Raw genomic sequence first — 16,448 nt, 5'->3', positions numbered from 1 at the left:
ATATACAAAAGTGCATGGATGGACTTCATGTAGAATGCGTGGCAGTTAAAAGAAGCAAGAGTTGTCACAGTAAGGAGGCCAGGATGATTTTGCTCAGATAAAGGGAGATCTATTTTAGCTTACAATTGTATTTTTCTTACTTGCGTTGTTGTTGAGTATGTGGATATCAGCATGAAATAGGCATACTCTTCATATTGGTAAACTCAAGTTTAAAAAGCAGATGTGTAAAAGGAACCCATTTAAAAACAGTCATCATGTATTTCCAAGCAGTCAAACACAGGGGTATCCTTTTAAAAGGAAACATACCTGCTTCAGGACTTGTTTGATTACAGCTGCTAACAATGCTGTTTGGTATCACTGGCGTGGAGGATGCCTGGATTCTTGACTGAGGTGGGTTTGGATGTAAGGAATTTCCTAAAGCCATTCCTGACTGACTGAGCATCCCACAGTTCCCGCTAGCCTGCATCTGATTTATTAAACCTGCAAGATGGTTGGTTGTGCCCGGGCTAGTACCGTGGACAAAGTTAGTGTTTGTGTTCTGGCAGTGCACACCTTCCCCTCGCAAGGGTAAACTCTGTGCCAGCGAGTTCTGGAGACTGCCAGAGTTCATACTGGTGTCTGCAAAATGCATCTGGTTACCAGAGCAAGGTAAAGCAGTATTTGAGCTCCCACAACTGGTGGTACTATTGCTGCTCATGTGAGAGCTTTGACAACTCATGGACTGAAGTAGCTGGGACATAGAACTGATGGGAAAGGAGCTTTGACTTTGCTTTCTTATCAAATCAGATCCAGCTTTGGAAACTCCGGAACTGTCCAACTGAGACTGTCTCAGCAAACTCAACACCGTAGTGGTCGGCTGCTTTCGTTTTCTCAGAGGATCTTTTTGCTGAGACATCAATTTATCTCTCAGTGCTGCTCGGCCGCTTTGCCCTTCAGTCGTTGGTAGAAGCACATTGGCAGCAGGAGGGAACATGGTATTTAAAGTGCTATGTCCTTCGTTGTTGCCACCACTGGCAACAGGTCCAGAATTGCTACTGCTGTTACTGTTGTTACCAGCAAGTTTATTTTGATTTGCTAGCTGTGCTTTGGCTGCTGCTGAGAGTAAACTGCTTGCTGGAAAAGAGGCAGCATTGTGCTGGTTCAAGATCTGATTTAAAGGCATTCCCAGCAAACCAGGCTGACTCTTCAAGGAACCGCTTCCAGCCGATGCAGTAGAAAAAACTGCATTGTTTGGAGGATTTAATACATTACTCATTCCAGCAATTAATGGGTTAGGGATGTCCTTGTATTGATTAAGTCCATCATGTTTGGTGGAAGGGCTAGATGGCATTGATGGTCTCGGTGACCCTATTGTTGACCTTGGAGACCTGGGAGGAACTTTAATACCACTACACGATGACTGTGGAGCTACTGGAGGCAGCAGGAAGTTTCCATGATCTGATGATGTGGAAGAAGAACGTGATCTTTGGGGAGAAGCCTCGATCCTTCCAATCCCGGATCCCATCATATGAACTGGGGACGTCACTGGTGAAGGAGAAAGGGAAGTTGAAGCAGAATGCTGAACTCTTTGAACATGACTTCCATGGTTCATGTGACCAGGTTTTACCGTTGGCAAAGGAAGATTACTTGGCAAAGGGACGACAGCAGGAGGCATGCTTACATTCATCACAGGTACCTGAGAGTGGACATTTGAATGGAAAGTAGTTGGGTTAATGATAACAGGATTCTGATTCACTGGTTTGCTAGGAATAGGGTCAAGTATGCCAAGTGGATCCTTTTCTGATGTTAATGGCTTTTTCTGAAGAGCACAAGAAGGCGGTGGAGGAGGTGGGGGTGGACCTTGGGGCGGTTTATGGTGAAACATTGCTCGTGGTATTTCCATACCAGTTGAAAAATTACACATGGGTTTTTTCATTACTGGGCTTTTTGTGGTCAATGTTGGGGAAAGAGGTATATTAGTCCTTCCAGCCATTGCACAGGATGACTGTATGGGAGAACCATGTAGCATTACTGATGGTGGAGACAGAGGTGTCCTGTTCATGTGAATAGGACTAGAGTTGGGTGCTCCGTGAAAATTGGGATTGTTCCTTGTGAAAACATCAGGGCTTCCAAGTGGGTCAGTCCTAGGAGAGATTGAGCCATCTCCGTATATCTGTGATCCTGATGAAGCTGGACTGGGCATCCCACCATGACTGCCACGATACGGAGACTTCTGTCCAAGTTCATTACTACCCAATCTCTGCCTAGGATAGACAGAATGAAGTTCTTGTTGCTGGCTTCCAGCCATTTCTTGCACGTAAAGCCTACCCATGGCATTAGATGCCCCTATCATCAACTTGAAAGGAGTCTTACATTCTGGCATCACAGAATTTGTAATTCCTTCATGTGATTTATTCCTCATTGATCTTGGAGTTGCTGCTCGAGTAGGAACTACTGGAGTTGCACCTGATATTAAAAACACAACAGTTACTGGTTTGAAATCTGTTGTCACACATTTCAGCGCAAAACTACTGCGTGTGAAAATATTTATAAAAGCTAGAAAGCCTCTTGGCTAAATTTTTGCCTCAACAGAAATAATACCTAAACCATCAAGTAGTTGCTGGAACAGTGCATGCTACCCTATTACATAGCGCAGCAGTACAGATCTCCATATCCCAGATAAAGAGTGCATAAATACGGACAACTTTAAATCTTTGTCCTTCCCCTCCGTCTTTTCTTTCTAACCATCAACTCGTGTCCTACTCCTGAACCTCCAGCATCACCGCTTTGGGTACCGCTGGAAGAGCTGGCGGGAGGAGCAAGCAGGGGATCCCTGTGCAGGGAAAAGGAGCCTCTGGCGCCACCTATCGAGTCCAGGAGGAACAAAGCCCAGCAAGGGCTCAGCCCAGCTTCCCCACACCCCACCGCGAGCAGGGTCCTGCCCCAGCTGCGGTCCCCGGTGAGGATGCCGGGGGAGCCATGCCATACAGCTCCGGCCCAGATGTCTGTTCAGCCAAGCAGGCCACTGCAGAGACCGAGGCTGTGCAAGGCAGGACGCAGCTACTCCACATCACTCGCTGGCACCGAGTTCCAGTCCTCTGAGTTCATCTGGTCCTGGGAACTGCCTTGCTGAACACGCAAAGACATACATTATATCATGTCCTGTATTACTTTCCCTGCAGCTTCTGCAACGAGCTTTGCTTGGGGTGAAGATGCTTAATTTAAGAAGGGGCTCTACCGTTTGTTTTCAGGATAAAAGCCTTGGGGATATTTGGATATGCAGACATGCGAGCCTCCCCGCAACAGAACCCCCCCAGTAAATCCTGGCTTTGACACTAGACATTCCTAGAAGCACAAGACCACTTTCCTTTTCTGTCCACTAATACCAGTTTTATTTAAAAAGATTTTTTTCAATGTTTTACTTTAAGAACACCATCACAAGCAGCTCAAGTCTGGTGGACTTTCTGCCAGTTCTACTGCTCTGGGAAATTGTAATTCAGCTTGGAGTGCTTGGCATGCAGCCTCTGAATATGCAAACTTAAACTTGGATAATGAGCTAGAGATTTCATGTTCAAATGAATTCAGAGGTGCCTTTAAATTCCTCAACTCACAAGAACCCAATTCCCTTCTTTCCTCCAGCCTGGCCATAGGAGACAGATGGCACTGACAATCCTGCCTTCATCCTATTTGCTCAACCGGCTACATCATGACAGAAACAAACATATTACCTTTCCCAAAATACAACCAGTGTCTCATTTAGGGGACAAATCTCCAGAATGAACTGCAAAACAAGTGTGTACGAGAACCCTCACCTTGAATATTGGACCAAAGAAATAGTAAAATGTAACTGTGCATAAATGAAAAGACATTTTGTTTACAAAGGCAATTTAGGGATATTTTCTTCTTTGCTTAATGCACAAAATTCTGATCAACAGAGAAGGCAAGGCCACATAAACATGACTTGTGTCTTTGATATTCAGCTGGTTTTACCTCCTTCATTTTGCTAATTTTTTGAAAACAGAAATGTAGTTTGAGTACTACCCATAAAGAATAAAAAAAAAATAATAAGGAAAACGCATAGTCATTTGGGAAACTGCACTGTTTAAAAAACCCAAACCACGACATTGAAAACCCCAATTTTTAAAAGCTTTAAAATCGCAAATAGCAATTTGAAAATGCAAGAGCACATCAGTACTATGAACAGCACTGGTATTGTAGCATTGGCTATGTATCTGAAATTTATTATTTATTTTTATACTCTTAAAAACTTTCCACTATGAAGTCAAGAGCAGCCAGCAATTAGCCAGCTATTATTACAGCAATATAGGGGTGCAAAATATCTCTCAGATTATCAAGGGCCATTTCTCAGAAGTTGCATGCATCAGAGTATATCACTATAACATCACTATAAACTTAACCGAGCGCTGTCTTAAAAGTAACCTTCACTCCTTTGTCCTAACCATTTGGACTTGTAAGACTGCTTTGGAACCTTTCCTTGTAATCCTTACAAAGCTCCTAACTGACAGTTTCAGTTTCTATGCCACTCTGGTTTTGTAGCTGTTTCTTTCAGTGCTAACTTTGTCCTTTAGCTGAAGTAGCTTTATTTTCTGGTGCTGATTCTCCTGATGCCTTTATTGACGGCAATCGTATCTCCTTCAAGCCACCATTTTGCTAGGTTGAACAAGCTAAACGCTTTTAGATGACTTTCATAAAACAGGTTTTGCAGTTCACTAAGAGAAAAGCCTCTGCTCTATTTCAGCTTGAGTGCCGCCAGCGAGAACAGCAGCGGAGGAAGGCAGTAAGCATACAACGGCGTTCGTACTTCCTTCTCTCAGAGTCACATTGATCTGCACCATACTGCCATCTGGTACTGCTCACAGGCATCTTTGATCAGCTCAATAATTTACAGCTAATAGCTTTTTTCACTAGTCCCCAGGTGAATAACCTTACAATTAACAGGATTTGTTGCTATACCTTTTCTTTCACTCCAGGTCTCAATGATCCCCAGGTTTTTCAACATGTTTTGATCCTCTCTTGATTTGATAATACCTGTCAACTTCATCCATCAACAAATTACCTCATTTTTTGTTGATATGGATAATGAAAACGCTAATCCGGGTTGGTCCCCAAAAATAATCCTTGAGAAATTACAGTGGAGATCTTCTCTTTCTGTATATTCTGCCTTGCAATACAATTTCCCATTTAGCCAAGTCCTTAGCCACATTCTAATCCCTTTATAATCACTTTATTCTGCTTCTCTAATTTCCCATGTGACCGAATATCAGACATATTACTACAGTTCCAAAAGATGAGAGCTAATGTATTTTCTTTGTCTAGAAAAATCTGATATCTTTTCCAAGAAAATCATGCTCTTAGTCTGGGATGACCTGCTTTTTAGACTCATCTTCTATCTACCTACATCTCTCTAATTACTACCTCTATTTTTTCCTTGAATCTGTTTACTGTTGCACTCATAGATACATAAAACTTTTGGGGGTGCTTCTGCATATTAATTACATATATCTAAAATTAGGTAATTGAATGATTCTGCAGGATTTTACTCACTTGTTCCACCACCAGGACTAGTTAGAACTAGTGAAGGATGCGGTGCTTCCATGCTTTTATGAAGTGTAGCCACAGCAATAATTTTCCTTTTATGTATGCATAGTTTGGTGACATCTTCGTCCGCTTTAACATCTTCAGCAGTTCTTTGCTTCACAGCAGCTCCAGGATCAAAGTTAAAGACCTGAGAGTAAAAATTCCAACATTTAAAATAATGATTATAGGCAGCAAACTCATGCAATATACCTAAATCAGAAATTTTACATAGAATTAGATTTGCCTCTGTTCCTTAGAGCTAGCTGACTGCTCCTACTTGCCCAAGAGATACCTTTGCAGTTGTTTCAAAATTATGAATAAAAAGTGAATGTATTTATAATAAGTAAACAGAGTCATGGAAGTTGTCATCTAGCAACAGAACTTTAACACTCCTCAGTATACAGCGTAGGGAGAAAAAGGAGAAAGGACCCATGTGTGTTTAAGAAGAAAAGTTTACCATTTGTGTATAGACCATGAAATTGTGAAGCTGACACTGAAGCTATCACCTAAGTCAGCGTCTCACTCTGATTCTCACATGTTAACATGACTCTGTCGACAGTAGGTTTCCAAATAGGAAAATGTTCAAACACCATAAACCCCAAGTCAGATCTTTTCCATGAGGGGAGAAGGCAGAGGGGAGATTCATTTTGTATTTTATGGTATATCTTTGGGTGTATACCACTTACCTCATTTTATATATATGATCTGAACAGAGATTAAGTCATGGCATAGCACATCAGCTGACATAGTTAGCTCATAAAGATCATAGCACAGAGATCAAAAATAATGCTTTTTTTTTTTACCTTGGGAAGAACAAGAGGACATTCTAGGCCACACTTGCATGTTCCATCAGTCAGCAAGTAAGTCTTCACCTGCTCCAAGCAGGATAATAAAGACCCACTGGGACTGTAAAGGAACAGAAATGATGAATACAAGTTATCTGATAGGTTGTGACTTCTATCTCCCAGCCTAACAGCTCGCATAGAGTGTGTTTAAATTAACACAGCTAAGATTTCACATTTTTGTTTCATAGTACTTCTTGCTTTTAGTCCAGAACGCAGATGATACTTCTAAAAAACAGCCAAAACCCCCACAAATTTTAAGTATGATTTTATTATAGAAAGATAAACACATCAAGTGCAGAAAGAAAAGAAACTGAGACTACTGATATTCACATCATAGTCCTGCTTGAAAGCCTTAACTACTGCCTAGCTATACTAAGATTATTTTTCTCCCTCCTCTAAAGTATAACACACAGGCAGAATGCAGTCCCCATGGACCTCCCCCCCCTCCATCACATCACTGCAGTTCCATGCAGGCATGACAGTCATCTGTACTTTTCAGGACTGGGACCTAATTTAAAAAGAAAAAAAAACACAGAAGTGTCTTTGGAGAAGTACGAGACAACAAGAAAAGGGGGCACAGTAAGAAAACTGTTTGGGGCTGGGTCTCTTAGTTTCATAAACAGTTTGGTTTCATTCATTCTCACTCAAAGTGAGAAGTTTTACACCAAGAAGCCGGTCCAGTGAGTTTGTGATAAACTGCACTTGGATTTCTCTAACTCCCACCAGAAAATCATTATCTTCATATCCAAAAATAGGACACTGGAAATTCTGTTACGGCAAAATCACTAATTCATAAGATGAAAAAAGTTCTCATGTCACAAGCTTCTAACTTCCAGATTGCTCTTTATTGCTTAGCCATCTAAACTGTTTATCAGGGAAAGAATACGATAATTTATGAGGACTGGCTAAAACACTGGTTCTTAATGGTAGCTTTAAACAGCCCTTATTTAAAAAAAAACCCAACCAACTTAAGTGGAATAGTTTGGATCATGAAAACAGTCAAGAGTCAGAATTCCAAACTATGACGAACTTTCGTAGTTAAAACCCGATGTATAAACACCTAATTCCGCACCAGAACTAAGTCACATATAAAGCAACATATGCAACTGACATTAATAAGTTATGCTGACAGTTTAAGTAAGTAATTTATTTGCCAGACTTGCCCTGAACTAGTTATTTCAGAGACAACTGCCCAGGTTGAATATGTGTAACAGTGACAGTTCTGAGGGTAAGCAAGATAAAAGAGCAATCTAAAAATAACATTACAGGTATGAAGTGATAGATGGGTCAGAAAGTCTGTCTTAAATTGAAATACTGAGGGAGCAGGGGGAAATTACCCTTTATTTTTATTTATTTTAAATTCAGCTATAGACTGATTAAACCACGGTGCTACCATGATCACATTTTAACTCTGTGAGTATCACTTGTCCTCTACTTTGGATCCACATCTCCAGTGCTGGCTGATCGCTTTGGGTTTTCCCAACCTGTTCTGACTATGCACACAGGAATGACTGCTCACCCCAGGCAAGGTCCACACCTGAAGATGTAACAGCTACTCGTGCAAGGAACTCATGGCGTTTGCTCTACGCTGTCTCATCTACACACAGAACCTCTACAGACACTTTCTGTGATGCTTAAAAACTTGCGTTTAAAGGTGTCCCTGGGAAAATGCTCTGGAATCAGGATGCCATTTTATTTAGTAAAAAGGGCTCACTGAGCAGCAAAAGTAAAGCTATACCATCAGAGTTCATTTCCCCCCCTATTTTTAGAATAAAGCAATTTTAAATAACCTTCCTTGGCATTTGGTTTGCCTGCACACCCATCTCCAGTTCAGGCACAAGGAGATATACCAGAGCCCAGAAACAACAGACCTGCAAGGCACATCTGTAGTGCACCGACGATCAGTGGTGTAAAGGACGGTCTGGATACTCACGCTTATCAGGACTGCACAGACCAGTCCACCAGATCTGTGGCATGTGGGATTCAGCATCCCTACTGCACATATACGCATGGTTATTTCTCCATAAGAAACAATAAAAATTTTAAAAGGCCCATTTTTTCCTGTTTCTGCCTTGTTCCTGGGCAGACCTATGTAATTGCGAAGTATCTTGTGTGTGCACAAATTTCCTCATACTGCAAAGGATAATCCACAGCTTCCTATCTAAGAAACTACCAGGTTCTTTTCAGCACATAAGGTCATCCAGAAGTTTTAGGCCTCCCAAAGAAGCAAGAAAGAGCAGATTATAAAATATATTAGGATCTGTTACTGCCAGTTGTGAAATCTGTTCCTATTATTAAAGAGCTTTTCCCAGTTCATTCCCCTGATGACTACTGACGAACAGTAAACTGAAGAGGAGATTTAGGTCTTACTTTAAGGCAGTGTTTTACTATGAAAAGGAGAGACTCAACTCACTGCTTTTACCAGGTGATAAACACTGGTTAGTTAATGCTTTTAATCCAAATAAACTGTTGCCAGCTGACAGAAGATGCGTGCTTTATAAGGAGGCACAAATAGAATGAGTCCTTACTCAGCTGGGATCATCTATTCTAGTTAAATCACGTCAGATCTTAATATATACACTAATTTTCCCTCGGATAGCTTTTGAGTCAATATTGTTTGACCTTTCATTCTCTCGATAAATGCCGTGCGTATTTTCAGGGTGGTTGTTCCTCCAGAAGGGCAGTGCAGCACCAGAGCAGGTTACCCAGAGAGGTTGTGGAAACTCAGTCCTTGAAGATGCAGCTGGCGAAAGCGAGGGCTGACCTGATCGAGTGCTACGGATGCTCCCCGTCAAGCAGGAGGTTCGACTATTTGACTTCTGTCCTTTCCAACCAACGTGTCCTACCCTGCGCTTTTCACCGAGCAAGAATGTAAGAGCTGTGGACCATACTAAGCGCCCCTCCTTAATCAGAATGGCTTAGAGAAGGCAACTAGAAAAGTAACCCTTGGGGAAAAAAAAATGTATGGGCAAAGCTTGGGAGGAGGGCAGAAATAATACAAGCTTCCCCCAGATGAAAAAGGCAACTGGTAAGCTTGATTAATAGAATAAATACTGTTTTGTGTGGGCAATTCAGAACAGAAATATTAAGTGAGTCGTCCTGAACAATGAGAACGTATCTAAAAAGAAGACAGAAAAGCAAGTAACTGTCAGAATTATACCAAATTTACTAGTTAAAAAATGTTAGTCACAGGTTTGAAGAAGCAGCACCAGCTTTCTGACCTGCTTCTTATAGCGGGATAAAATGAAGTTCAAAAGCAGGTAGGATCATCAGGTATATAAAAATACCAAAGCATTGTATGTCCTGATGCCTGTCTATAGAGATGACAGGAAACAACACAACCCACAACTTTTTCTTTCTCATTGATTTTTAACTAAGGCAGAGGCCCAGTAAATTACAGCTGTAATGAGAAATACAAGGGGAAGGCGATTTATCTTTGACATGCATATCACTGACATGGATTTTGTTTGATTCTGCTAATTGAGAATATAAACAAGAAATCCTGGAATGCATTTGATCTTTTATGGTAGTTTAGTGTAAAATTGGAGTATGCTTTGACTCATTAAAGAATTCTGTATTGGTAATACATAAAATGTTGTGAAGATGTGGTTATTTTAATCACAGAACAGTGGAATAAGATTAAGCAAATAACAGACTAATAATCACTTAAACTTCTGTGATGTGAAACTGATGTACCCATATTTTGTTAAAGATAACTTTGATCTTTTTTCCAATAACACTTAATTTATAGTCTGTTTGTCTGAACAGATTTATTTAATAGTAATTTCAGTGTATTTCTTCGTGACTGTTCCAGGGTAAAGCAAAAAAAAAATATCCAATAAGCTAACAAAATAAAGAAATAAAATGCCTAAAACTTTGGATTTAGGCTTGTGTTCCTATTTTTTCTACATAAGAAACATGGCGAATCCATAGAAGTAAATCTTGCTGGAGAATGTCAGCGATACTAAACACAGAACCTTCACAGGGCATATAAAACCTGATGTTTTCTGCAGCAACTAAGAAGTCACAGTATTTACATTTCCTTTCAAAAGAGGGTAAGTAAAACACAAAAGCGTTATGGAGACCTGGACCACAAACCCAGAAAAGACTTAGGCAAAAAGAGCTACAGAATGTCAGGATAAAGTTGCATGGCATGAACCGAGCTGAAGGCTTGTTGCTGATGGAAAAAGAAAGCCCCACTCCACCTCACCCGCCACGAGCTGTCTGCACGCCTGCTCACCACTTGGGATTCGACCAGCAAGGGCTCTGACAAAAAGCCTGTACTGGTCCAAGGAGAAGGCAGTGCCTATGCATCTGGGAGCAGGCAAAAGACAGCAGAGGTTTCTCACCATCTCAGATGTGACATATCACTAAACCTCTGGTTAGTTTAATTGTAAAAAGTTTGAATAATAAAGATAATAACGAAGGTTAAATCTGCTACTGCTTAGCTTTAAAACCCATATGACAATAATAAGTAATAAAGAACTATTGACGCCTAAAGCAAAATGTATAGCGAGGATTATCAAATTTTCAAGAACAAGCAATATCAGATTTGAGAGTACGTTAAGGGCATGCAAATGGCACAACTGACACAAGCGGACTCCACTAATAGCAGAAAAAATGATCACGTACTTCAAAGGAGCAAGCCCTTGAAGTTTCTGAGTACAAAAGATGAGCTGAGTCACTCATTTACTAATCCACACCTTCTGGCAAAGCTACAACAAAACCAAACCCAGCAACCACCTCAGATAACCTTACCTGATATAGAGCACTCCACTTTGGTCCACCCGTCGCTGCCAACCAACGGGAACTTGCACTGCTGGTGGCCCTCCATCCGTGTCCCCTCCGTCACACTCCTTTCCACCATTCATTTTTCTGTTTCTGTTTATGAGTCTTCAAAGATATCAACAGTAAGATGATATCCTTTTACTACATGTCATCATGGCCTCCCGAAGGCAGCCATTCAGTACACCTTTCCCCAAACTGTACAAAGTGCATTGGGAGGCTCCAGCTCAGTTTGAAACCAAGTCCTTAAAAGTGGCCATTTTTGTTAATGAGTCAGTTTCCCATTATAATCCACATTAAATATGCAATGTTTAACTCCTTATATATTCATAAGGATGAACTATATAGATAAAAATTAGTGCTTCCAACTTGGGAAAATCATAATTCACCAATCCTTTGTTACCTGTCAAAAAGGAGAATGGGGAAAAGGAGAATTTCTAGTTCAACAGCATGGCTCCAAGCTTGATGACTGTCTAAGATAACTTGTATTTTGTGAAAGCTCGTCTCATTTTTATAAATATGAGTCAGATCTAATACCTCCAGGTATTATACCCTTTATATGCCACATTCTTTTTGTTTTCTTTTTATCTTCCGTTCATTATCCAAGTTGTCTTCTTGAGTTTCTTTCATGACTCCCTGGCTCCAATAAAACAGTCTGAAAAATACAGATATAGAAAACACATGAACCATTTGCTGAAGTCTTCCAGCCCAGTTCAGTAACTCATGAAGATCTGTACAGCTGCATCCATTTAAAGAGCTTAGAATCAAAATTTAAAATTTTAATGGAACCATCAAAATAAGGTTTAGAGTAAATATAATCCTGCTAGCACATTCTATTTCTGTGTGGATGCAAGGGAGCTACATCTTAAAAGCTACGAGACTGCAACAGTTACTAAACAGTTAATGCACAGTGTGGGTAAATTAAGGAATGTATCTTTTAACTGAGTAGTTTCACATATGCTTCTGTTCAGAATTATCAACAGATGACTAGCTCAATTAATGCCCTTTAAAAATTGTTTATAAAACTGAATGAATGTAATGTGAAGGAAGCTGCTTCTAGGGTTGATAATATCCATAAAAATGAAAAAACCCTGCAGTTAGACTAAATTAAAACAATCACCTTACAAAGAATTGTATAATAAAAAGGGAAAAGCCAGCATCAATACACTGATCTCAGAATACCTATGAAACAATCTGAATATCATAAGTGACAAACCCCCTCTGTACGATTACACTGTATGAGCAAATCTTCATGACAGAAGTTCAGAATGATGTGAACTGTGCTATTCCCCCCAAACAGTTTTTCAAGTTGACCAGGTGAGACTTAACTCTAGAGATTGGACATTTTCTTACGGTGAGACAAATTGGAATATGGGATTCAAATAGAAAATGTGTCAGAAAAAACAACAATCCTAGAACTCAAACATAAGATGGCATTGGTGACGGTTGTAGTAACAATGCTAAAAGGTTTCATTCGGAATTGCATGTCAATTCTGCTTTATTCCTAATGCTAATGTTATGCTAACACTTTAAAACATAGTAAATGTTATTGTAGACCTGACCAATTTTACTAAGAAAAGGTTTTTTGAGATAGAAATGGAACATAAAGACTTAGAATCCTACAACAGTTCCAACAATAGTACCAACAACGCATTACATGTATATTTAACGTCAACAACAGCTTCTTCCTTCAAGACCACTCAAGGAAGACTAGAGAAGCATAAATATAGTCCTCGAAAATATTCCCTTAAGTACAGTTATGCAGTACATTCTCTTTAGATGTGCTACTTATAAATTTGAAGTTCAAAAGGCTACATAAATGAAAAAAATAGCCATGCTATTTACAAGAACAATGGAAGAAAGGAGCTGGCTGGACATACAACCTTGACTAAGGTGAATGGAATCTAAAAGATAGCATGTGATTTTCAGAATAAAGAGAGCGATTTTCTGCAGGACAAAGCCTTCTAGAACAGCCTGGCGCTGTTTTGCAGGGACCTCTTTCAACTTTCCTGTACTCTGGCGCACTCCAATAGGATGTAATCCTTGGCCAGCTAAAACCAGGGAAGGGATGAAGAGACTACGTTGAGATCCCGCTCACTGACAGCGGAGAGGTGACGGAGTACCAGCTAGTGAAGGTTAGAGTGAATGTCACATGAAACACCTTGCCACCTCTCATATGAAAGCAATCTACCCTTTAATCTCTAAACCTGGTACACAGAAAAAGGATTTGGAGAGCACTAGGCAACAGTTCAGGACTCTCTCAGGTTTTCAGTTACAAGTTTTGGTGTTTGATTGGTTTTATCCTGATTAAGAAGACAGCAGGTGATGTTTCATCAAAACCAAGGCAGAATTTACCTTCGTTTCAGCATTACTGCTGAATGCTGCATTGGTATTTTAATTGCAGGTCCCATGTAAGGCTAAAATAGGTAAATTATTTTCGTATTATTTTTCATGAAAATTGTCTGTCAGCAGAATCAGAATCAGAAAATACGTATTTAAAATACTGGAAGCACTTAGTGCAGAGGAGGTTACTCACCCCTGAGCCCAGTCTTGCTGTGGCTCATGTTGCTATTTAGGGCAATCACACTGGATACATTACAAGAAAGCAACAGCCATCAATTTCTTTTTTGCACAAGGAGCAAACGATGCTTTGAAGTAACCTTCTATTTCTACTGCTTCTGCAATGCCCTGCCTCAGCTAACATCCCATTCCATCACCACCATAATACTTATCATCATCTAATCAGTTAAACCATTTTTCTGTACTGCACATAGCTTGAAATAGTACTAAAAGAAGCAAAAGAATTCACCTAACTGCTTCTTCTGTGGAAAACATCTGAATATTTTTACTCAGTACAATGAACTGAAATAAAATGGCTGCTTCAATCACATACCTTCAGTCAAAGTTTATTATTTGTATGACGTTTTCTTGAGGAATACTAGAGACTAAATAACTGTAAACTAACACAAAGATTCGAGTGATGTAAAAAATAAAGATGAATCAGAGCACCGGTAAAACAATCCAGTTCCCATTCTTCCCCAGGTACAGAAATACTTCAGGCACCACACTCGCCCTAAGCAGAGAACAGAACAATGCTGCTCCCAGCATCCAGGAGTATGACCTTTATCTCGTAATTTACTGTGCTCATATGCAAGTTGGGGTCTGTGAGACTCACCGATGTGCCTGTGTGCAATGAATTACAGAAGAGGGCTAAGGCTCCCTGGAAGCTTCTTAGTACGCAGCTTATAAGTAACTAGCCATGTAGAAGTACATAGCTAATCGGTGTGTAACTAGCCATGTTTTATAGGAAAACGCTCATGGAAGTGAGATTTTTTCTCACTAAACCCCAGCACAGTCCTGTGCAGTTTTCCACAAACAGCAGGCAATAAAACACCCAGCACATCTTGCAACCCTTGCACTTTTCTATTAGGCATGAATGGCAAAATTAAGAGCGTGCCATTGACGTTTTGGTCCAGAAATCCTTCATTAAACTGCACGTGCAGAGTTGCTATGCGTTATTTTATTTAACTGCATAACACCATAGAAAAGTTAAGCATAGTACAGGTCTCTCCAGGAAGAGTTAAGCTCCCCAAATCTGATTCAACAAAGGACAGCTGTTGTGTTTTCCCAATAACCAGTTATCAGCCAAAGAAAGAAAATGGAGCTAAGGAAGACAGCAGTGAAAAAAAAAAAAGAGGATGAGAGTCACTTAAACCGGGCTAGGTCTGGCTTGCCCACCCTATCGTTGGCGGAGGCTGGGTTTATAATACATTTTATAGGACAAGGCAGCCGAGACACGAAGCTGCAAGTTGAAAGGGACAGCTGAGGAGACAGTGGCACTGCTCTATTAGGTTTGGCAAACTGTTCCGTGATTGAAAAAAGGCATTGAAATGCCAGTAGGGATCAGCCTGACCGTGAATGCTCTGACGTACGGAGCATCCAGTAGACTACTCAAACCTCTACACTTCGTACCAGTCCGGAATCTTCCAACTTGACTGCAGAAAAATCCCGTCTCTTGATGTACCATTTTCCCCTTCTCCATCAAAGTATTCTATCTGAAGTACTTTGGATTGGGATAGAAAATATTTGGATTCTGGACTAAATCCAAAGTATTTTGGACACTGGATTCTATCCAAAGGTCTGATTTTCATCAACCCATGTAATAAATACCTCTTCTCTGTAATCTCATAACAACTCCAGACAACTCATGTTATCTCACCACAAGTAACACAACTTTCCACATCTAAATCAATTACTTCTTTTTTCTGTGCGCCAAGACATGCCATTTAGATTTGTTTTGCAGTCCAGTTTCATTACAATATGCTTAAAAATATTTCATTGGAGAACTATGCAAAACGACACTGAATTGTTTGCCCCCCTTTAGACCCCTCAAACCCCTCCCCCCCTTGGAAAATTTCTCCTTCATTTTCACATGCTGAAAGTATGGTTTCAATTTTTAATACAACTGTCTCACTTTTCAAAAAAAGTTGCACTTTAGGAAGCCTTTTTGCACACTCAGCTGTTAATGTTTACTTTAACAATTTTCTAGTCAAGCGGTGTAATTGAAAACTTGGTACAAAGTAAAAAGAAACTTAAATTAGATACTAATAGTCTGGATTCAGATCTATCACATATGATATGAATACCAATATAACATTTATTTTATTAATAAGGGAGATAAAGCCCCTCAAGACAAATTTTGACAGCCTAATGTTGTAGAGATGCTTCATTTCTTTTTTCTTACATGAAAACTTTTAAGTGTGCCTAACAATTTCACGTATCACAAAGGCTACTTTGAGGTCTACAATCAACGATTGCCTCTCTGATGTGCAAAACCCAGTGCTTACTTATGGACTGACCAGATCTAGGGTAAAAAGTTTTGCAAACACTTAGAATGTATACAAAACTCTGCTTATAGATACAAATTGCAATCTCATTTCCCAGGCTTTCCTTTCTATCACAGAAACACTTAAAAATACATTCAGAAATTGAAATGCCCTTAAATCACAGTCTTGGGGTTTTAGAACTAACAGGAAGCTTTAGCTTCTTAAAAAGCATTATTTTCAAACCAGCAGACTTAAAATGAGTTCTTATTTAGTTATCGCTTCCACATTATTAATCTGTTTAAGTCTATCAAAGCAATTAGTTAGGATTCTCCTGTATCATCCAATTAGATACAAATGTTGCATCAGTTTTTGGGAATGCTTTTCCATTCTGAAAAGAAGTATTCTCTTGCCTAAT

At 39.9% G+C, this 16,448-nt stretch overlaps 1 protein-coding gene across 9 annotated transcripts in view; it reads right to left on the bottom strand.

Moving 5' to 3' along the window:
• MBD5 (methyl-CpG binding domain protein 5) overlaps positions 1-16,448 on the bottom strand; it is a 147,671-nt gene that overhangs the window by 36,423 nt on the left and 94,800 nt on the right. For 5 of the 9 annotated variants that reach the window (XM_056349670.1, XM_056349674.1, XM_056349675.1 and 2 more), the window contains exons 6-9: positions 11,181-11,862; positions 6,381-6,483; positions 5,545-5,725; positions 307-2,445 (exon numbers count right to left, since the gene is read on the bottom strand). In XM_056349670.1, coding sequence (XP_056205645.1) covers positions 307-2,445; positions 5,545-5,725; positions 6,381-6,483; positions 11,181-11,293 — 2,536 coding nt within the window. In that variant the 5' untranslated portion in view covers positions 11,294-11,862. The remainder of the gene's footprint in view (positions 1-306; positions 2,446-5,544; positions 5,726-6,380; positions 6,484-11,180; positions 11,863-16,448) is intronic. The other 4 variants (XM_056349669.1, XM_056349671.1, XM_056349668.1 and 1 more) reach the window with 4 other exon arrangements.

The sequence above is a fragment of the Falco biarmicus genome, chromosome 8 (genome assembly GCF_023638135.1).
Source record: "Falco biarmicus isolate bFalBia1 chromosome 8, bFalBia1.pri, whole genome shotgun sequence".
NCBI classification, from domain to species: Eukaryota; Metazoa; Chordata; class Aves; order Falconiformes; family Falconidae; genus Falco; species Falco biarmicus.
The sequence above is the reverse complement of the archived record's forward strand: the minus strand, read 5'-3'. Positions and strand labels throughout refer to the sequence as shown.